At 44.8% G+C, this 24,727-nt stretch overlaps 1 protein-coding gene across 6 annotated transcripts in view; it reads left to right on the top strand.

Annotated features, from left to right (window-relative positions):
• TJP1 (tight junction protein 1) overlaps nt 1-1,683 on the top strand; it is a 142,716-nt gene extending 141,033 nt beyond the window's left edge. For all 6 annotated transcript variants that reach the window (XM_084816726.1, XM_084816724.1, XM_084816723.1 and 3 more), the window contains one exon: nt 55-1,683. In XM_084816726.1, coding sequence (XP_084672852.1) covers nt 55-149 — 95 coding nt within the window. In that variant the 3' untranslated portion in view covers nt 150-1,683. The remainder of the gene's footprint in view (nt 1-54) is intronic.
• Nucleotides 1,684-24,727: the final 23,044 nt, after the last annotated feature.

Here is a 24,727-nt window from a genome sequence, read left to right as displayed (position 1 = left end):
TGTTCCACGTTTTGATGATGGATACTAAATGACTACATTGTTTTCCTTCCACAGGTGACCCCCAAACCTGGCAGAACAAGTCTCTTCCTGGGGATCCAAACTATCTTGTTGGAGCAAACTGTGTGTCAGTTCTAATAGATCACTTCTAACCCTTACGTTAGCAGTCTGACTTTAAGTGTGAAACCAAGATTAAAAAACAAACCTTGCCTAGAAACTGAACCACTCTTTTCAAGTATTAACAGTTCTCTTAGTATTAAGCAGTCTTTGCTTTGACTAACAACGGATAGAAAGTACGTTCTTGAACCATGGTCAGGGTACATGCCATTAAGCAGCAGAGCAGATCACCCAGGGAACAAGGCAATGTTCTTATGGGCCCCTGGCTTTCCTTAACTGGACACTTCTGATGCATCTTAGCGTAAAACTCTCTTAAACTACCACTGAAGCAATGCAATTTATTAATTTTGTTTTTCAGAGGAACTGACATTTGGTTCACGATTCACTGCTGAATTAGGTCTTTTTCTTACCAAAGTTTTTTTTTTCTTTTTATAAAAACAAAAACAACACTCCTTTGTGTTTAGAATATGCAAAGACTCTTGAAGTCACTGTTTGTTTGTTTTTGTTTTTTAAACTGGCGATCTTTTGATGCATTTTGCCCACGAAGTGGAAATAAAGTTTTTTGCTAGCACAATGTAGAAGATATTCTTCCTCTTGCTGAGAAGGGAGAGTTACATGCACGACTACTTTAATTGTACATGAAACACACTTTTTTTTTTCCTTTTGTTATGGGGAAAGAGAGAAAACGCATGTGGTATGACTATGGTTCATTTGCCTCTGTGGATCTATAAATTAACCACATCTACGACAGACACATCAACCAGCAGGGATGCCTTACCCTCATGTTTTTACTAGTCTTAGCTGTCATCGTAGTTCTCTGTACTACTAAGTTTGTATGGCTTCTGTGCTTACGTAGATAAATACATCTTGGAGAGAGGTTGAGAAGCCGATTCATTTTGTGAACTTGCTGGTTTAGACAGAGAAAGAGAGATAAAATATATACATTTGTTTTTGCGCTGATCAGCCAGAGGAGAAACCTGAAGAACATGATGGTATGTTTTCTGCTATGCATTTTGAAAATTTATAGATGTTATAGATTGCTTGTATATAATTCGTGCATACCACTTTTGTTCTTGGTTTGTAAATTAACTTTTATAAGCTTTACCTTTTTATATATATAAATATATATAAAAATACAAAACAAAAGTTTCTTAATATCTTTGTATTCTCATACCTTTTGAGCCTTGAACTTTGACATCTTGCAGCAATAAAGCAGCATTTCTACAGTACATGAAAACAAGGACTTTTTTTTTAAGAAAATGCACAAAGTTGTTACCTTTTTAAGTGCTTCATTTAAAGACTAACTCGGAATTCTCTAGTTTGATTACATTCTTGAAAAAAAAGTATCCCTACTGTAATTTTGTGATAAGGATGCTGTACTATGTGCCCTGAAATGTATTTTTTTACTAATAGACAATTTATTATGGCACATCAGCACTATTTCTGTTTAGATAATATACCACTGCATTCTGTTAATCAGTTATTTAGCTATTCAGGTGTGGCTGATTTTTTTCTTTGCCGTTATTAAAAATTACACATTTCTAAATATACAGAATAAAAACTGTTTTTAAAATAACAGAAGATTTCCAGTATCTCCTTGTTTCTGTCTGAAATGCATGTATGTGCACAGTTGAAAATCTTGAGGTCCTGATCCATTAACCTCTTACCTTACATTGGAGTGCACAACCTGAGGCTCAGGGGCCAAATCCAGTGCTAAGGGATTCCCTGATGGCCACGCCCCTTCCCCTGCCCCCCCCGCCTTTCCCCCAACCTCTGGTCATTCGGCGGTTTCCCAGTGTTTGTGCAGTATTTTCCCCATTCTGAAAGGTTGAAATGCCTCTTCTAAGGCCTAGTTACTGGCAGTGAGAGCTTTAAGCTAAAATATCCTGGTAGTTTTTGTATTTTGCCTTTGGCCCTGCCCACCACTGGAATCTGGCCCCTGAGAGCCTCTCTGAAATGGAATTCATCCCTTGGGCTGAAAGATGTTCTGCATCCCTGCCTTACATCGTGAGCAGAGCTCAGGTTGAAATACATTCAAGTCCAAGGATGATGCAGAGCTGGGGTGCAGCTGACTTAGCTGTTAAGGCTCTTAACTAAAATTCTTGTGGAGATGCTTCAGAATGTGACTTATGTATAGGAATGAGATGTCTTATGTTTGTAATTGCTTTATTGCCTTGGTCCGGGCAAGTTTGCAAATGACTATTTCTACATTTTCAAATTTTATTATTGGATTAATAAGTGAAATGTGTTCATTAGGGAAGGAAGAAACAGAAGCATTTAGGTAAGTGAAACATGCTCTCTAAGTGATAACCCATTTAGGTAGTCTGCCTGTTAGGTAGCCCTTCTGCAACCTTCCTCCCTACTCTCCAGGTTTTCCCCCATTGATTTTCAGGGGAAGGGTTGCAAAGAGTAGTTGTTGGGGAGGTTTTTGTTCTTGCTTAATTGGCTGTCAGGTGTGGCCAAATAAGTTCAGAGTTTTGAAAGGGGAGGATGAAAGTGGGCTTGAAAAAACACCGACTGCCATACTTTACTGGTCAGGAAGTTTTGTGGGGCTTCTGTATCCTAAGCCCCATTTGCTGTACATGCACATTATTGTCCTTTGCAGCAGCGAGCTGTATATATATTGCCCTATGTTTCTGAATGCAGTGTTGCAGTACAGGTTGGTGTCTAGTCCCTTTTCTGGGGCAAGCTGAATTACATGATCAGTAGAATCATGTGGTGCAACTCTTACTGGGCTGTACCTCTTCAGTCTACCAAACAGGTAATTGCATATGCAATTAGCCGTTGGCAGTCTGAAAGGTTATACGTATTATGAACTTTCAAATGTGCAATCCTTAATACATAGCCCAGGAAAGAGCTGTGTAGTCCAATTCTGCTAATCATGCAGTTTGGTTCTTGGATATCTGAGAACGTGATAGAACACATAAGCACCGTATCTATAATGCACTTTCTTACTGAGCGTTACGTGTGCTGCCGCTGTGCCATATACTTCCGTATGCCTGCCTACCAAGTGATACCACTTCCAGAGACTGGGTTAGTAGGATCATGGGGTTCATGGATCTTCGCAGTAAATAGGTCTTGTTGAGCTATTAGAGAATCTGGTCCATTTCTGGATTCAAAATACTCCCACCAAGGTATATCAAAACTTTCTTGGACAGGAATATGGTCTGTCTTGTGCAATAGACTGCTCTACAATAAAGCTCTTGGTGTAATAATTGGGCCAATCTACACCTGCACAGCATAGAAAAGCGCACAGGATGCGCACACAATTCCATTTTCCTTTGGTTTGCACCAGTGATTTATCTGCAGATGCATGAGCAATTCCCCTTATTCATCCAGAAAATGAAGGCTGTTGATTTGCCACACAAGCATGGAATATGTCTTGGGTTTAGTGATACTATCAACAGCCCTTACTGCAATCCAGACCATTTGTCCACACCATAATATTGCCCTGAGAAAAAGTTCCAAAAGGAGTTGAGCACATGCATATTGTTGTTCAGTCGTTAAGTCGTGTCTGACTCTTTGTGACCTCATGGACCATAGCATGCCAGGCCTTCCTGTCCTCCGCTCTCTCCCGGAGCGTGCTCAAGTTCATATTCATTGCATCGGTGATGCTATCTAGCCATCTCATCCTCTGCCGTCCCCTTCTCCTTTTGCCTTCAGTCTTTCCCAGCATCAGGGTCTTTTCCAGGGAGTTTTCTCTTCGCATTAGGTGGCCAAAATATTTCAGCTTCAGTTTCAGTATCTGTCCTTCCAATGAGCAGTCAGGGTGGATTTCCTTTAGGACTGACTGACTTGACCTCCTTGCAGGCCAGGGGACTCGTAAGAGTCTTCTCCAGCACCACAGTTCGAAAGCATCAATTCTTCGGTGCTCAGCCTTCCTTCTCACAGCCATACGTTACTACTGGGAAAACCATAGCTTTGATTATACGAACCTTTGTCAGCAAGGTGATGTCTCTGCTTCTTACTGTGCTGTCTAGGTTTGCCATAGCTTTCCTCCCAAGGAGCAAGCGTCTTTTAATTTCATGGCTACAGTCCCCGTCTGCGGTGATCTTGGAGCCCAAGAAAGTCAAATCTGTCACTGCTTCCATTTCTTCCCCTTCTATATACCAGGAAGTGATGGGGCCAGATGTCAAGATCTTAGTTTTTTTAATGTTGAGTTTCAGACCAGCTTCTCCACTCTCCACTTTCACCCTCAACAAGAGGCTCTTGAGATCCTCTTCGCTTTCTGCCATTAGGGTGGTATCATCTGTGTATCGGAGGTTGTTGATAATTCTCCCAGCAATCTTAATTCCGACCTGTGATTCATCCAACCCGGCGTTTCTCATGATGTACTCTGCATATAAGTTAAATAAGCAGGGCGACAGTATACAGCCTTGTCATACTCCTTTCCCAATTTTGAACCACTCGGTTCCATGTCCGGTTCTTACTGTTGCTTCTTGACCCTCGTACAGGTTTCTCAGGAGATGGGTAAGGTGGTCTGGTACTCCCATCTCTTTAAGAATTTGCCACAGTTTGTTGCGACCCACACAATCAAAGGCCTTAGGCTAGTCAATGAAGCAGAAATAGAAATTTTTCTGGAATTCTCTTGCTTTCCCCATGATCCAGCAAATGTTGGCGATTTGATCTCTAGTTCCTCTGCCTCTTGCTAATCGACTACTCTTTTTAATGTGTCACTTGCCTGTTCTAGGGCAAATAAAAAAAAACTCGAAAAATTGGAATGGCATTGCAAAAGTAGGCAGTAGTGAGGGCAGGATGGATTGCTAAGGTACCGAGAAGTGGGGTTTTCTTTGTTAGCTGTGACGGAACAGGAGCAGAGGATTTTGAAACCTGGGATGCAGCGCTACAAGGGCCAATGTCGATTCCTGCACTGCAGAATGAAGGATGCATGAAAATACATAACCTCAGACCTCCAGTTATCCAAGAGAAGAAAGGTCTCGGGAAAAGGCATCACAAGGTAAGCATGCATCTTCCTTGGGAAGGCAGGGAATAAACCTTGTGTGTTCAACCTAGGAATGGAGACACAGTGGCATCAGGACTGCCTGTGGAGACGCAGTATCTCAAGGTAACTGTATAACAATTTATCTGTTCTCATGGCAGGGGAAGAGTGGCTACATCATGTGAATTGCAGAGGAGAGAGAACGCCTCTTCTAAAAGTCTTCTCTAGACAATTCATTGCAACAGTGGCTATCAAAATGGCGACAATCTGGTTTTGTATTGCCTCTTCTTAAGTATTTTCTGCAGGTACACAAAGGGGTGTGTAGTTTCAGGAACTGCAGGTGAGCAGGATGTCTTAGTAAACAGCAACACTTATTTTATACCCTTCTTTTCTGCTCCGAGGTACTCTAAAGCCACTTGCATCCAGTGTGTTTTTGAGCACGAGTCTGTGTATGTATAAATGATTACTAAAGTTACTAAAATTAACCAATCCTTTCGTTTCTTAAATGCACAAAAAACTGCTAGCTTGAAAGAGATGTCCCAAATGGAAAATCATTTGGTCCGTTGCGGAAGTGGTTACATGGGAGTTAGGTGAGTGGGCAAGATTTCCAATTTATCCTTTGAAGACTGCTGTCAGCAGTGGTTGCCTGGCAACTTGCATTTGGAAATGGTCCATTTTGACTGATCTTGCAACTCGGGTGACTCACAGGAGAGAAGGCAATGGGATGGATCTGAGCCCACCATGGGAAATGCATGCGCACACGCACTCACACGCATTATTTCTTTTAGGGCGCAATCCTATCAGAATAGTCGGCCGCTATCCTATGCATGAGGAGCTGAGAAACCTTATGACGAAGGTGAAAAAAGAAAGTGCAAAAGCTGGGTTGCAGTTAAAGCTCAAAAAAACCAAGATTATGGCAACCAGCTTGATTGATAACTGGCAAATAGAGGGAGAAAACGTGAAGGCAGTGACAGACTTTGTCTTTCTAGTCACAAAGATTACTGCAGATGCTGACTGCAGCCAGGAAATCAGAAGACCTTTACTTCTTGGGAGGAGAGCAATGACAAATCATGATAAAATAGCTAAGAGCAGAGACATCACACTGACAACAAAGGTCCGCATAGTTAAAGCAATGGTATTCCCTGTAGTAACCTATGGCTGCGAGAGCTGGACCATACGGAGGTCAAATCAGTCCATCCTAAAGGAAATCCACCCTGACTGCTCATTGGAAGGACAGATACTGAAGCTGAAGCGGAAATATTTTGGCCACCTAATGCGAAGAGAAAACGCTCTGGAAAAGACCCTGATGCTGGGAAAGACTGAAGGCAAAAGGAGAAGGGGATGGCAGAGGATGAGATGGCTAGACAGCATCACCGATTCAATGAATATGAACTTGAGCACACTCCGGGAGAGAGCACAGGACAGGAAGGCCTGGCGTGCTATGGTCCATAGGGTCATGAAGAGTCGGACACGACTGAACAACAACAATTGACATGATGACCAGAACAGCGATATAGCCCAAGAGGCTCAGCAGTGTTAAATGGATCAAAACGTCAGATCAAAACACTGGGCAAATAAGGGCTGGCGATGGAAGATGGAAGATTTGGTGCCAGATGAGGTGCTCTGTGGAGAGAATTACACAGACAAGGTGCCACCAACAGCAAGAAGGCTAGTCTCTTTGACCCCAGCATCTGGATTTCAGAGATCAGCTGCTTCTAGATCTGGAAGTTCCATTAAGACCACCATTGATTCTCTGTATTTACTTGCAATATTTGTGTACCACATTTCAACTGTAATAGTTCTCAGAACAGTTTTTATACCATAGGTGGACTTTACAGAATATAGGTCATCCTTCCCCAAACTGGCGCCTGTCAGATGTATTGGACCAAAACTCCCATCCTCCCGCAATTGCCATCCTGGCTGGGGTTTATGAGAGTTGTAATCCAACACATCACGTTAGGGAAGGCTGGTATAAGATGTCCTCTTATACTGCCCTGAGCAGCCAAAGGTTCAATCCCTGGCAATAATAAAATCAGATTAACAGGCGAATGATGCTGTATTCACAATGACAGATCCCACGAAGTGTATCCAGGTAATGGAGACAATGATTTCCTGAATATTGTTATCCTGCTGATCTGAGAGAATTCCTGAGGCAGAAGAGGTGACCCATCTCCTTAAGGGATCTCTCTGGAGAATACCAGATGGTGTCAAAAGTGTCAAACAAACCTGAGCTGTTGTCCAAACTGCTGCAGCTCTTTGTGGGGAGACCCTGGGGCCAGATGTTCTTATAATCCTCTCTGCGGCACTCCCAGATGTTCCTGATGCTCTGGGCATGCCGTATCAATGGCTCTTGCCCGGCTTAACTCCAAGGTGGGGGCTGTTGGCCATGCTGGGTTGACAGTGATAGACTTGTGTCCTTGTTATCCATGACTTTGTCTAAGCCTTGTTTTTAAAATGATCTAAACTGCTAGCCATGGCTGTATCTTGCAAGTTCCATGCTAATTATGCACCATGCATAATTATGCAAGTAGTAATTCCTTGGGACTCTGTTGGGTGGTCAGAGAGTGGGGGAGAGGCTTTTGAACCATCTAGTCTGCTCAGTGCAGGAAACCCATAGCAACAGCATCCCCCAACAGATGGCTGTCCAGCCTCTGCATGAAGACTTCCAGTGAGGGAGAACCCACCACCCTCCTTGGTAACTGGCGCCATTGTTGAATTGCTTGTGTCAAGATGTTTCTTGTGCTGAACTGAAATCCACCCTCCTGAAGCTTCAGTCCATTAGATCTAGCCCTGCTCTCTGGGGCAGCAGAGAACAAGTCTTTCTCTGGACCTGGAACAAAGAGCAGTGTTCTAGATCAGCAGGATTCTCTAAATATAATCTCGCCGCTCGTCTTGTCCCCAGTTCCCAATCGTAGTTGCCATCACTGCTTGCTCTGCACAAACAGGATACTTGTGCAAATTGAGGTAGTGATCACACAGGAGATTTGCACAAGTTTCCTCCATAGACTAAGGCAGGGCTGATTCAGTCCACTGAGAAAATTTGCACGAATCAAACTGGGAATCAAGAACAAGACAAACGTGAGCATGTGTTGGATAATTTACGAATATTTTCAGTGGGCATGTCCTCCTTGTCACATTCAGAGCTTCGAACGGGGCATGCTTGCATGTTTTGCAAGCAAAAACGAAATTCTCATACATTCCCTATTGCCCTCTTCTATGTGGCAGCCCTTTGGGTATTTGGAAAACTGCTCGTCTCCCCTCAGTCTTCTTTTCTCCATGCTAAACATATCCAGTTCCTTCTCCCTTTCCTCAGAGGATTTGTTTTGGTCACAAGATTTACTATTAGAGAAATTCTAATTCATAATTCTATAAGTCTTTCATTTTTTAATTGCATTTTTCAAAATAACAATGAACAGTGAAAATAAGTACATCGTGTGTGAGTTGATTTTTTCAGAGTCTTGCTGATCACTCAGGATCTCTATTTGGTACAAGCGACATTGTCTGATAAAGCTATCACTCATCCTAATAGTTCATACCATAGAGTTCCATGTGTCTTAGGAGGTTGCTGTGTATTCTTAGTATTAGCGAATTCAATAAATGGATACCATATTCCATAACAAGTGTCAGTGACTACTTGGCCTCTTTGTGCCTGAATTGGTTTAGTGAGTTTCTCCATTAGTGCAAGATCCCACGTTTTCTGTTTCCATATGACAAGAGAAGGTTTGTAAAAATTCTTCTTAAAGAAGAATCTTAAATTCCATCTTTTTTGTTGTTGTTGTTCAGTCGTTCAGTCGTGTCCGACTCTTCGTGACCCCATGGACCATAGCACGCCAGGCCTTCCTGTCCTGAGCACTCTCCCGGAGTGTGCTCAGGTTCATATCCATTGCATCGGTGATGCTATCTAGCCATCTCATCCTCTGCCGTCCCCTTCTCCTTTTGCCTTCAGTCTTTCCCAGCATCAGGGTCTTTTCCAGAGAGTTTTCTCTTCGCATTAGGTGGCCAAAATATTTGAGCTTCAGCTTCAGTATCTGTCCTTCCAATGAGCACTCAGGGTTGATTTCCTTTAGGATGGACTGATTTGACCTCCTTGAAGTCCAGGGCACTCGTAAGAGTCTTCTCCAGCACCACAGTTCGAAAGCATCAATTCTTCCGCGCTCAGCCTTCTTTATAGTCCAGCTCTCACAGCCATACATTACTACTGGGAAAACCATAGCTTTGATTAGACAGACCTTTGTTGGCAAGGTGATGTCTTTGCTTCTTCCTCTGCTGTCTAGGTTTGCCATAGCTTTCCTCCCAAGGAGCAAGCATCTTTTAATTTCATGGCTACAGTCACCGTCTGTGGTGATCTTGGAGCCCAAGAAAGTCAAATCTGTCACTGCTTCCATTTCTTCCCCTTCTATATGCCAGGAAGTGATGGGGCCAGATGCCATGATCTTCGTTTTTTTAATGTTGAGTTTCAAACCAGCTTTTGCACTCTCCTCTTTCACCCTCAACAAGAGGCTCTTGAGATCCTCTTCGCTTTCTGCCATTAGGGTGGTATCGTCTGCATATCGGAGGTTGTTGATAATTCTCCCAGCAATCTTAATTCCGACCTCTGATTCATCCAACCCGGCATTTCTCATGATGTACTCTGCATATAAGTTAAATAAGCAGGGCGACAATATGCAGCCTTGTCGTACTCCTTTCCCAATTTTGAACCACTCGGTTGTTCCATGTCCGGTTCTTACTGTTGCTTCTTGACCCTCGTACAGGTTTCTCAGGAGACAGGTAAGGTGGTCTGGTACTCCCATCACTTTAAGAATTTGCCACAGTTTGTTGTGATCCACACAATCAAAGGCTTTAGCGTAGTCAATGAAGCAGAAATAGACATTTTTCTGGAATTCTCTTGCTTTCTCCATGATGCAGCGAACGTTCCATGGGGTTTTCTTGGCAAGAATACTGGAGTGGGTTGCCATTTCCTTCTCCAGTGGACCACATTTTGTCAGAACTCTCTGCCATGACCTGTCCGTCTTGGGTGGCCCTGCACGGCATAGCTTATGGCTTCACTGAGTTACGCAAGCCCCTTCGCCACAACAAGGCAGTGATCCATGAAGGGGTCCATCTTTTTAGAGGCCGAGGTATAAATAGAAATTAAAAAATCATCCCCTGAAGAAGAGATGGACACCAAGGGGTCCCCTTCTAAGGTGAACTCAGTTTGTCCCTGAATCTCCATCTCATCTAGATAAGTGGCAGCACCTCCAACATCCAGCCACTCTTCAGATGTTTTCAAGAGATTGACCTCTACCACCTGACCCTCCTCCTATCCATCAAGTGGAACTAACTCTAGATCTGAAAGTGTGTTAACGTAAAAATTGAAGAATCATCTAATGGTCTGGTCTCCTCCTCATAGAGATCCTAAAGTTTCTCAGGGTATTCCTCCCAATCCTGAAAAAAGTTAACTTTAACTGCCGCCTTAGTAACCTGGCATTTATTAATAAAGCAGTTTCAATATGTTCCTCTTCAGGGCCAGAGTGGTTGTTACCACCTGTTATACCACCAGGCCTCTGGTTGGAGAAATGGTTTACATTGATTTCTTGAGATACTATAATGAAAGTTTTGTCCCCATCAACTCTAGAGCCATTTTCACACATTGTCCTTCGGGGAAACAATGAATTAGATTTGTACCCCACCTTTCTACCAAGAAAAATGGCACTCAAATTAATGACTTAGAGCATCTGAGTCAAATAGGCAATTATCTGTTATCACATTATCCTGCACTCTGATGTGACCTACTATTTCTGGATTCTCAACTCTCCCTCCCCTCCCAGGATATGGTTGAATTCAGTAATTAGAACAAATTGGTGTACATAAGTGTTTAACTGCTTCATTCTGACTCAGAGAGGAAATACTCTTAGCATATGTTTTATCTAGTTCCATGGGGAAACAATATTCCAATATAGATTTTTGGACCAAACTAGGAGGTATTTTTTTCTCCACGTTATGACTCTTCTGTGCCCTTGTTATTGCCATAACCATAGATAAAACATGAAAACAACCTACTGCCAAAAAGAGAAATTCTAAAGAAAAGAATAACCCAAAGTAATAACAAAACTGAATGAAAAACTAAAAAGGCATTTAAAATGTACTCTAAACCTAAATATTAAAACCCTTTAAAAACATACGATCTAAAAGAAATAAATGTAACCTATACAAAACCTCAAGAATAGTCTTCATTTAGATCCTTCACCTTTGATTGCGCCCAGAGCTCACACCTCTGGCAGAATAGAGCCTGAAATATCCAAGGAATAGGTGAAGCACCTCATGATGGCTACCAATTTGAATGGCTTTAAAAAGGGGGTTGGATCTCATCCCTTGTTCTCGAATGTTAACGAGTGATCCGTAGAATAGTGTTCGGTCTTTGTTAGCCTTGGATTTAGGGATGGCTTTTTACTGGAAAGTAAAATTTCCTACTGCAAAAAAAAAAAAAATTACTGAAAAAAGTAAAATCTATCTCGATAGATAGATAGATAGATAGATAGATAGATAGATAGATAGATATCAGTATGTCTATCACTTGTGTATGCATGCCAGAGTATAACACACACACACATACACTTGTGTCAAGTACAAAGAGTGCATGCACGTATTTTTTCCACACTACTCCACTCTGAAATACAGATTGGTGGCTGTCAGTCCCCACACACGTGAAGTGGCAGAAATACATATACAACTTGAAGGCTACAATCCTTTACCCACTTACCTGAGAGTAAACCCTATTCAACTCCATGGGACTTACTTCCTGGCTTGTAAAAGGAGCTGGGTGGGGGCAGGGGGACTTGCTGAATGAGTAAGGGTAGTGGTGAATGTCTCTTTACTGCAGTAGGAAATTTTACTTTCCTAGAAAATTACTAGAAAAATACTAGAAAATTTACTCTATTTGTAGAGTAGGTTTTGCATTGATCTTTGCATGCTGGAACGTTTTGAGACAAATGCTTTGTGGTGGTGTAGCTATGTGCATAAGTAACCGACTTATACAGAGTCAGAAAGGAAAGGAAAGGTTCCTCCTGTGCAAGCACCGGGTCATTACTGACCCCTAGAGAGGCACTGCTTGCGCTGGCGTTTTCATGGCAGACTACAGCGGGGTGGTTTGCCATTGCCTTCCCCAGTCATGACTACCTTTCCCCCAGCAAGCTGGGTACTCATTTTACCGACCTCGGAAGGATGGAGGGCTGAGTCGACCTGAGCCGGCTACCCGAGACCCAGCTTCTGCTGGGATTGAACTCAGGTTGTGGGGAGAGTTTCGGTTGCAATACTGCCGCCTACCACTCTGCGCCACACGAGGCTTGGGGCCATCAAGCCCGACATGGTCTCCTTCAGCCTTCCTCAACCTGGTGCCCTCTAGATACTTGGGACCGCAACTCCTAGCATTCTTGGCCATGCAGGCTGGGTCTCATGGGAGTTGTTGCCCTCCAGATGTTTTGGACTTCAAGTCAGGAAAGGCTGTTTTACTCTGATTGGCTGTGACTCCAAGGTCATTCTCATCCCTACTCCTGAAAATGCTTTAACTGGAGGTGTGATGGGTTGAACCTGGACCCTTTGGCATGCAAAGTTAGGGCTCTACCACTGAGCTGTCACCCCTTTGAAGAAACTGGCTTTCATGGGGAGCAACACAAGCACTGATTCCATGTGGTAAATTAAAGGAGCCTTTGCAAATGGTGATCACAACATCTAACAGTACTCGTTTTCCTATATTACTCTGATTCTTTCCCTTATCTCTAGCCTAAAGCACCATTTCCTTCTCCAAAATGCTAGCTCTAAATACTCTTTTTCAAGTCTATGTGTAGCACCTGTAAACATGGAAGGTGGAAGGCACCATGGAGGTCATCTAATCCAACCCCCAGGCAACAACAGCATCCTTGGCAGATGGCACGTGCTCTTACTACTGAGCTATGGCAGAAAATTTCATGGATAAGAGCTAATGATGCCTTAAGGAGCCTAACTGTGCAGGACTATAGCCTGTACCAATTAGCTTTCTAACTCATTTCTTCTGCATCTCCATTATTGTTAATTACCCACTAATTTGTCAAATCACAGGCATACGTTGCTTATTTAGACAAACTGCACACCTCGACAATTGACTGGAAATCTCACACATGCAAGCTGCATTTCTTGGACCAGTGTGTTAACTGTCTCATTTATGAACAAGCAGTGGATGCTATAAAAAAAAATCCAAGGTTATCGTTGAGGGAGCTAGCAGGTACTCCCAAAACAAAAACTGGAGATCATCTCAAAATGACAGGTGGTCTTCCCAAACCTGTTAAACTCTCTCTTTTTAATATAAAAGAAAAATCAAGTTAGGATCACCACATGTAACACCATTTCAAGTAGATCCATATTAGATGTTACAATTAAATATGTCAAAACAATGAATGGTCTGGCAGTGCCTTAAAGACTAGTGCACAAAAGCTTGTGCCATCATAAATTACTTGGTCTTTAAGGTGCCAGAAGGCTTTCTGTGTTTGCTGCAGCATCGTAACGTGGCTGCCTCTACATGCAGTGAAGTAAGGGCGGGGAGTGTGTGCACATGCATGTGTGTGTGTGTGTGTTTGTATGTATACATACACACATGCATGAGCCCACACCTGCTGCCCATCGGCACCTTTGGGGGGCAAAAATGTTGACCACGCTACTTTAATAATAAATAGTGCTGGATTCTCCAGCGTGTGCCCATGGACACCCATTTGCACACAGGCACTTTTCTCAGCACCCACCAGGTTCCCTTCCCCTCCTGATGTTAATTTTGTGTCTTAAGAATTTTTTTTTAAAAATGCTGTTTTTTTTTCACTGGGAGGCTGGCTTGCTGCAAAGCAAAGAGCTGCCCTCCTGCATGATCATTATTTGGGATTAAGGAGAGTGGTTTCGTGTTTTGTAGCTCAGCCCCCAACTCTGCCTTGTCATTAGGTTCTTGGGCAAGTTTCTTTTCTTTTAGTCTCACCACTTTGCCTTCTCGGAAATGAGTGTTTTGTGATTGGCTATAGCCACCATGGCAGCCATTTTATGAATGGGCAAACATCCCCCCCTGCACCATGGCAGCCATTTTGTGAGAGCACCCATGACACATTCAAAATACCAAAAAGTGCCTATGACTGACCCCTAAAGGTTGGGGAATTCTGAAACTCTGTGCGTAACAGCTGTGTGTTTCGTAGACTAGCCAGGCAGCTTTGATGTGCTGTAGCTCTCCATACACTCATCGACAAACTCAGATTTGCCTCTCTGTGATGTGTGCAATGACCCTTGTTTTTAAAAAGGTAACCACAAGACTGTGTTCCACAACTTCTGTCGGGCTACCTGGGTCATTGAGCTCGGTAGCACTGCGATTGGATTCCACGCAGAGTGTTGAACTTGCCATCTGACCTTGTACCCCTCTCCTCGGCCTTAGTTTTCCTGTTTGTCAAATGGGAATGTTTTGAGAGATCATAACCGCAGGGCATTGTAAGGATAACTGCACAGCTTTTTAAAGTGTTGAAATTAGGGTGAGGCAATTAGTCAGTGACAGCTGTGCTGCTGCTTAGAAAGCTGCATGCAAGTGGAACAAGGGACAGTTGCTATGTTTTCCGATAGATGCCTCCCCTTTTTAACAGCTCCCCTGGCAGATCGAAATTCGACAGGGAATGCAATGAGCTGGGAAGTTGCCCCTGTTGAATTGAAAGGTAGTAATCTAAACAAAAATAGCATCCTAACCTTTAACCAGCTCACCATTTGGATTTCATAGTTTAGCATTTAGAAGCTAATTAAGGAAATTATAATTGTGTTCAGTGGGCAACTTGTCTGCAGCTAAGGTTCATCCCGACCTAATGTGTTTCCCACCCAGCAGCTAATAAAAATAAAGGTTGCTATGGTTCTGACTGGCCATCTGGCATTCCATAACAGGTGCCACCTCTGAGAAGGCCTTCCCCTTAGGAACCAGCCACCTGCTTCCACTCAGATGGTGGGTTTTGTGAGAGAGGGAGAAAAATGTCTCTCTGCCATGCATAATTTTGTACACCTCAATCATTGTGGCTATCCCTGTCCATGTAGGGTTGCAGCTGGTGTACCAAGGTAAATGGTACTAAATGCCAAAGAAGCAACTTGTGTTTCTAGTGACAACAATGGATCAAGGAGCACCCCTGTGTTCCCTTGGCGGGTGGGTGCAGCGCCATCTAGTACTTGATCACTGCCACTCCCTTGGAGTGGAGCAGACTGTAGCTCAGGCAGGGGAACCTGTAGTCCTCCAGGTGTTGGTGAACTAGTACTCTCATCATCGCTCACCATTGACCAGGCTAACTATGGCTGATGGGAATTGGAGTCCAACAACATCAGGGGTTCCCCGCCCGTGCTGTAGTGGGACATCTTTGCCTGTGCAAGTGGGGTTAAATGAGACAATCGCAATCTTGCTTGGCCAACTAGGACTTTTAAGCAGGGATATTTTGATCTCCAACAACAAGATGAACAATCAAGAGTCACAAATGATTCCTGCCTTGTGGCAAATGATATGCTATTTGTTTATCTCCCTCTTAAAGTTTGCAGCTGAGCGTTTATAGAGATCTTTGCAGTTATCCAGCCTTACAGCCACTAGGGGACAAACTGATCATACTTACAGCCCCCCTTTCCCATTGGAATTTTGTTGCACCGCCCCACTGAAACCTCAGCTAGCACTCATGTTAGCTGAGTAGCTATTGATCCCCTCTGGGGACTTGGTGAGAACTGGCCTGTTGACCATCTGGCCCTTGCTAACTGCAGCCAGGTGACGGGAGGTATCCCTGTTACTGTCCCCCAACCCAGAGAAGTCCCGGCGCTGGACTAAACACAGTTCCAGCTCAGTATTCCCAGCCCTTCTGTCTCAAAAGTGAGTAAGCAAGCCAAAGGAATCGAGATTTTTGTCTACATGAATTAAAATAATGGACTGTTGCATTATTCATGTCCGCAGCAGTACATAACGTATAGGAAACAAAATCAGAAACGGTGGGGTTTTGCAGAAAGCAAAAGAACAACATTTATCTAGTCAAACAAGCCAGTGGAAAATTGGTTTCGGCTCAAGGCACGTTTGTTTTGCAGCGGCTGTTGCTACAGGGCTGTTAGGAAGAATTTCTGGGCTCCTTGTAGCTGCAAGGAAAGCTTTTCGCATTGGGTACTGCGAAAGCCAGTGTGGTGTAGTGGTGGTGGGGGTGTGTGGAGCATGACCAGCGAGATCCATGTTCAAATCCCTGCTGCTACACGCTGTGCACTGGGTGACTTTGGGCCAGGCACATTCTCTCTCAGCCTCATTTGCCTCACAGGGTTGTTGTGAGATTAAAGGGGAGGGTCTGTATGCACAGTGAGGCCCTGGGAGTGATCGTGAGGCCAGGGCTGGCTCTGCCATTAGGCAGAGTGAGGCGGCTGCCACTGGTGGGGGGGGCAGGGAGCAGCAGCAGCGAGTCACTGGAGGACAGACTGGTGTGTGCAACCTGTGTGCCTGCAGTGTACCCCTTAAGCTAGCATGCTGTCCCAGTGTCAAAGTAAAATTCAACACCCGGTCTGTACATAGAATGCGGGAAGCATCATCTCGTCCTTCACCTCAGGCAGCAAAATGTCTTCAGCCAGCCCCGGTGAGGCACTCAGCCATTTGTTGTTGTTTCTGTACCTCCTCTCAGTTGCACAAATCCCGAAGCAGTCTCCAAAAAATACAATGAATACAATAGAATAAATAGTGCCATCGTGAGACTGATCCAAAGACTAGTCATGGCTGGGGAGCAAGTAAAAAAGATACATTTTCAATCAATCCCCCCCACGCGCCAGTGTTGTGGCCTGGCATGTTGCAGGGGGGGATAATTCCACAGCACAAGCCACTGCGGAGAAGCTCCTTCTCAGTGTCGCCACCAAATGGAAATCCGCAGGCTGCAGCACCCATAGTAGGCCGCCCCCTGGAGATTGTACTGTGGGAGGTTGGGATAGGGGTGCTGGAGAAATGCGAGATGGCCTAAAATGAGCTCGGATTTCTAAGAATCCAACCTGCAGAATCTGCTGCAGAGTGACCTCAGGCCGCACAGAGTCCGTGGGCTTTCGGATTTATTTTTTTTTACTTTTCTGAAATTTATATTACTTTGTAGGGAAATATGCACATTTCTGCTGAGGAAAAGTTGAATGGAATGGGAGACGATACACTAAATGTTACGTACCAAGATAAATATGTAAATTGTTACGAAACCTCTTACATAATTTACGTATTTTTCTGCATGACGAAAGAAAACACGTTTGCCTCCATCTGTGCATGGACGCTGAAACAAGCGCCTGACAATTCATGAAACACAGATGGAGCAGATTTTACACAGTCTGTACATTCCTAGATAGGGAGAGGCAGTCCGTGAGGGAACCTGGTTCCAAGTTGTATAGGCCTTTGTTTACTGCCAGCAAGACCGTGCCTCTGCCTCGGTAGGAGACTGGCAACCAGTGTAGGTCCGAAGCTGGTCTGTCACCTAGCTGCTGCGTTCTGCACTAGCTGTGGAGGCTGGTAGGGTGGCCATGTGTCCTCTTTGACAGAGGACATTCTTCTATTTGAAGGGCTGCCAGGGGCAGCCCTCTCTCCTGAAAGCGTCCTCTGTTTGCAGGGCTGTCCCATCTCAGTCCCATTTAAAGATAAAGAAGCATCCAAAGGAAGAAACTGAGCTTTGAAGTTGCCCATCCACAGCACCTGGACAGTGGGCTGAGCAAGGGGACACGCAGGTCAGCTGGTCCCTGTCTTCCTCACGTTGCTGAAATGTGCTGTATTTCTATTTAAACTATAGTACTTATTTCTAATCCTGTATCCGTACATCACCGGTATCTTCTCTTACCGTCTTTTTGTGAGATTCATAAGTGCCCACCCTGCCACCCAGGCTGCCTGTTGGACCTTCTTGGACAGAAAGAGAGCCTAAGAGGTCTTCCTGAGCTTTTGTGTGTTCTCAAAGTCTTTGTCCGTTGGCCTTGACTCCCGGCTTTCTCTTCAACCCTGCCTCTTGGCTTTCTCCTCAGCCCTGCCTCTTGGCGTGACCTTTGGCCCTGACTCCTGGCTTGTCCAAATGCTCCTGGCTCACCTCAGACTGCTGCCTGGGTTCCAGCCCTGACATCACTACGTACACTGGCCTTCACAATGGCAACATTAAGACATAGAATAGTAGGGTTGGAAGGGGCCTACAAGGCCATCGAGTCCAACCCCCTGCTCAATGCAGGAAGTCAACCCCCACTCTTCCATTTCCCGTCTGCCTGCATAAGGAGTGAGAAAAATGGGTCATGTAACTGTTCATTTGAGCCAGGCAGACAAGCATCCTGTACCTTCCCCTCGGGCAACAGCCTAGCCTGCAGCACAGCAAACTGATAGGAGCTTTCCAATTTTTGTGCAGACTTCACTGTGCATCTGTGACCAAGATCCACCAGGGGGCAGTGCGTAGCTGTGTGCTTCTCCACACCACTTACTACTCTAAATTAGATGCTCCAAATCCTACTCCTCCCTGAAGAGTTCTGGCTGCACATTATCAGTGATTAATTTTATATGAAAAGTACCGAGTGCAGTTCTAGCCGTTGGAGAAAGCATCGTTTTCCGCCCCCTCTTTTTTTTTTTTCCTTTTCTTTTTTGGAGCTGACTAATGTCCTGCTCATATTGCCATCTGTCACATTCTCCTTGTGAAGGTTTTGGTTCACTTCAGCTCCTCTGAAATAGCTTGCAAGGAAGTGGTGGCTGTTCTAAGAAGGACGTGCCTTGGAAGAGGAACAGTTCTTTGCAGCTCTGGACGAGCAAGTTCTACTTCTTGTGATCAAGTAACGTCCACTATCGTGCAGGCATTGGCAGCCTGGATGTTTTGGACTACAGCTCCCACAATCACTTAGCATTGGCCATGCTGGTTGAGGCTGATGGGATTTGTAGTCCAAAATTTCGAGAGGGCACCAGCTCTGCAATATCATTTAGGGCCTGGGGTGGGGCCGTAAGTTCAGACGCACAGCACCTGCTTTGCATGCTTACAAAAGGTCCCAGGTTCGATCCCTGGAATCTCCCATTTAAAGTGGGTGGGCAGCCTTCAGACCATGGAGGCCAGGGACCCAACAGGGCCTGCAAGAACCGCCACCCCAATCCAGGGAGTGTGCAGCTTGTTTCCCAGCAGAATCTGTGAGAATGCAGCCACATGACCATTTCCGCTCGTGGCGCTGGCTGCGGCTGCGGAGGGGTGCAGCCCTTGGGGGATCCAGTGTGACCCTCTCAATCTTCCAAAGTTGCCCACCCCTGATTTAAAAGAAGCTCGTAACAAGAAGATTCTCATCCAGCTGTGCAATGCTGCAGATTTTGCACTGCCTTCCCCAAATTGCTCGCTCGCTGCCTGAAGAGTGAGGGAGTTCTGACAGATTCGTGGTTCCCTTACACAAAAACAGATGACACCCCATGAATCCAGCTGTTCTGCTCTATGTCGATTCAAGGTCAAGGAGACAGTGGCGTTTCTTGCCCTGTGCACTGCTGTTCCATTTGTTCTTTTCCTCTCGAGCAGTTCCTTGGAGCTTCAGAACATTCTGTCCCCTCCGCTCCTCATTTGGGCTCCCAAAAAGAAACCTTTTCGTTTCCTTCCAGCCTTGCTGAAAATTAAACCTGAGGCTATGATGTGGATGCCATTTTCCAGTAAAAAGGAAAAAGTCTCCTTCAGTTAATTAAGGGAGAACACCAGCACTCTCACCTGAGCAGGACGTCTTTATGATGATGGAAATATGAAAGGAATCGAGGCAGTGCTTCAGTCTGTACCATGGTAGCCCTGTGAGAAACATGCCAAGCTATGGAGGGACCTTTGCTCAGTGGTAGAACCCCTGTCTTATCCCATAAGTCAGGGGCGGGCAAATTCTGGTCCTCCAGATATTTTACTACAACTCCCATCAGCCCTATCCAGCATAGCCAATAGTGAGGGCTGATGGGACTTGTAGGAAAAAACATGTGGAGGGTCACAAGTTGCCTAGCCCTGCCATACATAAACAGAGAAACAGCATAGGAAGCTGCCTTATGCCATCCAGCTCAGTATTGTCATCAACAACCTGGTGCTCTGCAGATGTTTTGGACCACAATTCCCATCATCCCCAGCAAGCATGGTTGGGGAAGGTTGGTCTGTACGGACTCTAGGAAGGCCACAAGGGAGATATGAGTGCAATAGCACTCTCCTGTTTGTGTTTCCCAGCAATGGTTATTGAGGGGCAGACAGCTTCTGGTACTGGAGTAATATGTAGCCATCAGGACTAGTAGCCATTAATAGCCTTCTCCATTCATTTCTCTAATCCCCTTTAAACCTGTCCAAATTGGTGGCCATCACTACGTCTTGTGGTAGCAAATTCCATAGCTTGACTCTGCGCTGTGTAAAGAAGGACTTCCTTTTATCTGTCCTGAATCTCCCAACAATCAGCTTCGTGGGGTGACCCCGTTGGGGTCTAGTATTATGACAGAGGAAGAAAAATGTCTCCCTATCCACATTCTCCCCCATGCATAATTTTATATACCTGTGTTGTGTCCCCCTTTACTTACCTTTTTTCTAAGCTAAAAAGTCCAAAAAACATTGTAACTTATGGAAGTTGCTCCGTCTCCTTGACTATTTTGGTTCCCCTTTTCTTTACCTTTTCCAGCTCTGCAATATCATTTTTAAAGTGCAGCGACCAGAATTTAACACTGTGTTGTAAGGGTGGTCTCACCATAGATTTGTATGATGCTGTCAGTTTTATTTTAGATTCCTTGTCTAATGATCCCCGATGTGGAATGTGCCTTTCTCACAGCAGCTGCACACTGGGCCAACAGTTTCATTGAGCTGTCCACCACCACCACCAGATCCCTTTCCTCATCAGACACTCAGACCCCATCAGCATTTCTATGAAGTTAGGATTGTTTTGCTCCACGGTGCGTCACTTTCCACTTGATTACACTACACTGCACTGCAGCTACGGTTTTAATGCCTGTTCTCCCAGTTTGGAGAGATCCTTGGAGCTCTTTCCTGTCCCATTGTGTTCCAATCACCCTAAAGAGTTTGGTGTCCCCAGAAAATGCGGCCACCTCGCTGCTCCTCCCTAACTCCAAATCATTTATGGACAAATTGCATCTGTGTGTGTGTGTGTGTGTGTGTGTGTACACACAGTGCAGAGTGCAGTTTATTATAAATATCCTGCTTTTCTATTATAATAATTGACTTGCAGTGCTAAAAAAAAAAATACAACAAAATAAAATAAGAAGAATTTAAACAACGTATCAATTACCTGTACAATCCTATGCATTACTCCCAGGAAAATGTACATCAGCCATTATGGTAACATGGTTTCCATCTGTTTCCTACATGGAAAGTTTTTCATTCTTCTGATTGCAATCACAAAGGGTAGAGAGGCATGTACATCTATGTATATAATAGACGTGTGTGTGTATCTCCAAATTCAGTAGTTAATGAGCTGTTTAACTCTAAATGTCCTACAAGCTTGCCCATTATACCTAAGGACTATAGTGTGGAGTTTACTTTCCCCCCTAATTAGTTGTCATTTGTATGCTTCCTTTGTGCTTCCTGTATTCTTCTTCTTAAGGTACCATCTCCTACCGGCAGTTAGCTATCATTACAGCTATTTTTGTTTTTGACGCCACTGCTCTGAATAGTTGTATAGAAGTACACCTGAACCATTCCCTCAGCTTCTTTAACCATGAAGTTTGTCTTCTTCCTATTGATCTTTTTCCTTCCATTTCCCCTTGTATGAGTTGGAGTATGGTGTATTTTTTGCCTCAGATAATATGACCAAGGCATTGTAACTTTCTTCTTTTGATGGTCTTTACCAATTATTATTGGTACATAAATACCAGTTATTATTAGTAGTATTATTTTATTTCAAAGTAAAATTCCAGAGAGAGATTGTGCACAAACACAATCTCGGCTGACAGATCATGGAAAGAGGCCTATGTGTGTTTGCACTCAGTTTCATTCTTTGCAAAATACTTGTCTTAATATGTTATTATTGGCTTCCTTTTATTTCCCCAGGACGTTCCATTGCTTAAATGAATGGCCTATATTGTGAGTCCTTTGGGAGCAGAAATGTGCATTTTTGTAATGCTGCTTTTATTCATTGAGAATTTATGAGACAGGGCAGGATATAAATCAAGGTTGTTGCTTTTCTAAAACGTTGGTGATGGAGACACCTCCATGTTAATTATGGCCCCTGCCATGATGGTTTCCTGCATTTTTGCCATGTTCATCTGCCCCCGATACTGAACACTGTCAGCTAATCTACGTGGATGCATTAGAAGCAGAGGCAACATTTTTAAAAAAAAATTATTTCATTTCTACACCGCCCAATAGCCGAAGCTCTCTGGGCGGTTCACAAAAATTAAAACCAAACAGCACACAATAAAACAATTTAAAATATATAGAACATTAAAACCACAATATAACAATACAACCACATTAAAACCTAGCAGCAGTGCAGGAGTTTAAAATACAGATTTAAAACAGCAAAGCTAAAAGTTTAGAAAGCTAAAATGCTAAAATGCCTGGGAAAATAAAAATGTCTTCATCTGGCACCGAAAGGAATACAATGTAGGTGCCAGGTGAACCTCACTAGGGAGCTCATTTCAGAGCCGGGGTGCCACAGCAGAAAAGGCCCTCCTCCTAGTAGCCACCCGCCTCACTTCCTTTGGCAGGGGCTCAGAGAGGAGGGCTGCTGACGATGATCTTAAGGTCCAGGCAGGCACATATGGGAGGAGGCGATCCTTCAGGTAACCTGGCCCCTAGCTGTTAAGGGCTTTGAATGTTAACACCAGCACTTTGAATCGGGCCTGGAAATGGACTAGCAGCCAGTGCAGCTGAAAAAGTACTGGCGTCATATGAGCTCGCAGGCCAGTCCCTGTTAACAATCTTGCTGCCCTATTTTGAACCAGCTGAAGTTTCCGGACCATTTTCAAAGGCAGCCCCATGTATAACGCATTGCAGTAATCCAGACGAGAAGTTATCAGAGCATGGATAACTGTAGCAAGGGTATCTCTGTCCAGATAAGGGCGTAGTTGGTATACCAGCCTAAGCTGATAAAAAGTGCTCCGTGCCACTGAGTTCACCTGTGCCTCAAGTGACAGTTCTGGATCCAAGAGCACCCCCAAACTACGAACGTGATCCTTTAGGGGGAGTGCAACCCCCTCCAGAACAGGTTGAATATCACCTAGCCTGGCAGACGAACCACCCAATAACAGTACCTCCATCTTGTCTGGATTGAGTTTCAGTTTACTGGCCCTCAGCCAGTCCATTACCGTGCCCAGGCACTGATTCAGAACAGCCACTGCCTTACCTGGTTTTAATGAGAAAGAGATGTAGAGCTGGGTGTCGTCCGCATATTGATGGCACCTCAGCCCACACCTCTGGATAACCTCCCCCAGAGGTTTCATGTAGATGTTAAACAGCATAGGGGATAAAACAGAGCCCTGTGGAACCCCATGGCACAATTGCCATGGCATAGAGCAATAATCCCCCAGCATCACCTTCTGGAATCGGCCATCCAAGTAGGAGCGGAACCACTGTAGTGCAGTGCCTCCAACTCCCAACCCAGACAACCTATCCAGAAGGATACCGTGGTCGATGGTATCGAAAGCCGCTGAGAGGTCCAGAAGAATCAACAAGGTCACACTCTCCCTATCCCTCTCCTGGCAGAGGTCATCCCACAGGGCGACCAAGGCAGTTTCCGTTCCAAAACCAGGCCTAAAGCCTGATTGAAATGGATCTAGATAATCCGTTTCATTCAACAGTGCCTGGAGCTGTCCTGCAACCACCCGCTCAAGCACCTTGCCCAGGAAGGGGATGTTGGCCACTGGCCTATAATTATTAACATCCTCTGAGTCCAGGTTAGGCTTTTTCAGGAGTGGTCTAATTACCGCCTCTTTTAAAGCGGCAGGCACCACTCCCGCTCTCAAGGAGGAATTTACAACCTCCTGGACCCAGCCAGACATCCCCTCCTTGTTTGATTTAATAAGCCATGAAGGGCAAGGGTCAAGCACACAAGTGGTCAATCGGACTTGGCCAAGCACCTTGTCTGCATCCTCAGGCCTCAGTAACTGAAACTCATCCAATAAAACTGGACCAGACGGTGCTCTGAGCGCCTCTACCAATGGAACTGCATTAATCGTGGTGTCCAATTCATGACAAATTTGAGCAACTTTATCTTCAAAGTGTCTTACAAACTTACCACAGCATGCCACCGAGGGTTCCACCATCTCTCTCCCTGGCCCAGAATGTAACAGGCCACGAACCACTCGGAAAATCTCCACTGGATGACACTGAGAAGATGCAATGCTGGTGGCAAAGAACTGTCTCTTTGCCACCCTCACCGCCACAGAGTAGGCTTGATAGTGGGCTCTTACCTGTGTTCGGTCAGACTCAGCACGAGTCTTCCTCCACTTGCGTTCTAGCCGTCTCCCCTCTTGCTTCATTGCCCTCAGCTCAGGTGTATACCAAGGAGCTGGCTGGGTTCTGCTCAGAGGGAGAGGGCGCTTGGGCGCGATCGTGTCAACTGCCCGAGTCATCTCTGTATTCCACAGAGCGACCTGGGCTTCGACAGGAGCACCAGCCATACCAGCAGGAAAATCCCCCAGAGCCCTCTGGGATCCATCGGAATCCATTAATCTCCAGGGGCGGACCATTTTAATAGGTCCCCCACCCTTGCAGAGGGGGA

The sequence above is a fragment of the Heloderma suspectum genome, chromosome 11, assembly GCF_057233095.1.
Source record: "Heloderma suspectum isolate Gila_16-S chromosome 11, 16-S_ref, whole genome shotgun sequence".
Taxonomy (NCBI): Eukaryota; Metazoa; Chordata; class Lepidosauria; order Squamata; family Helodermatidae; genus Heloderma; species Heloderma suspectum.
The sequence above is the reverse complement of the archived record's forward strand: the minus strand, read 5'-3'. Positions and strand labels throughout refer to the sequence as shown.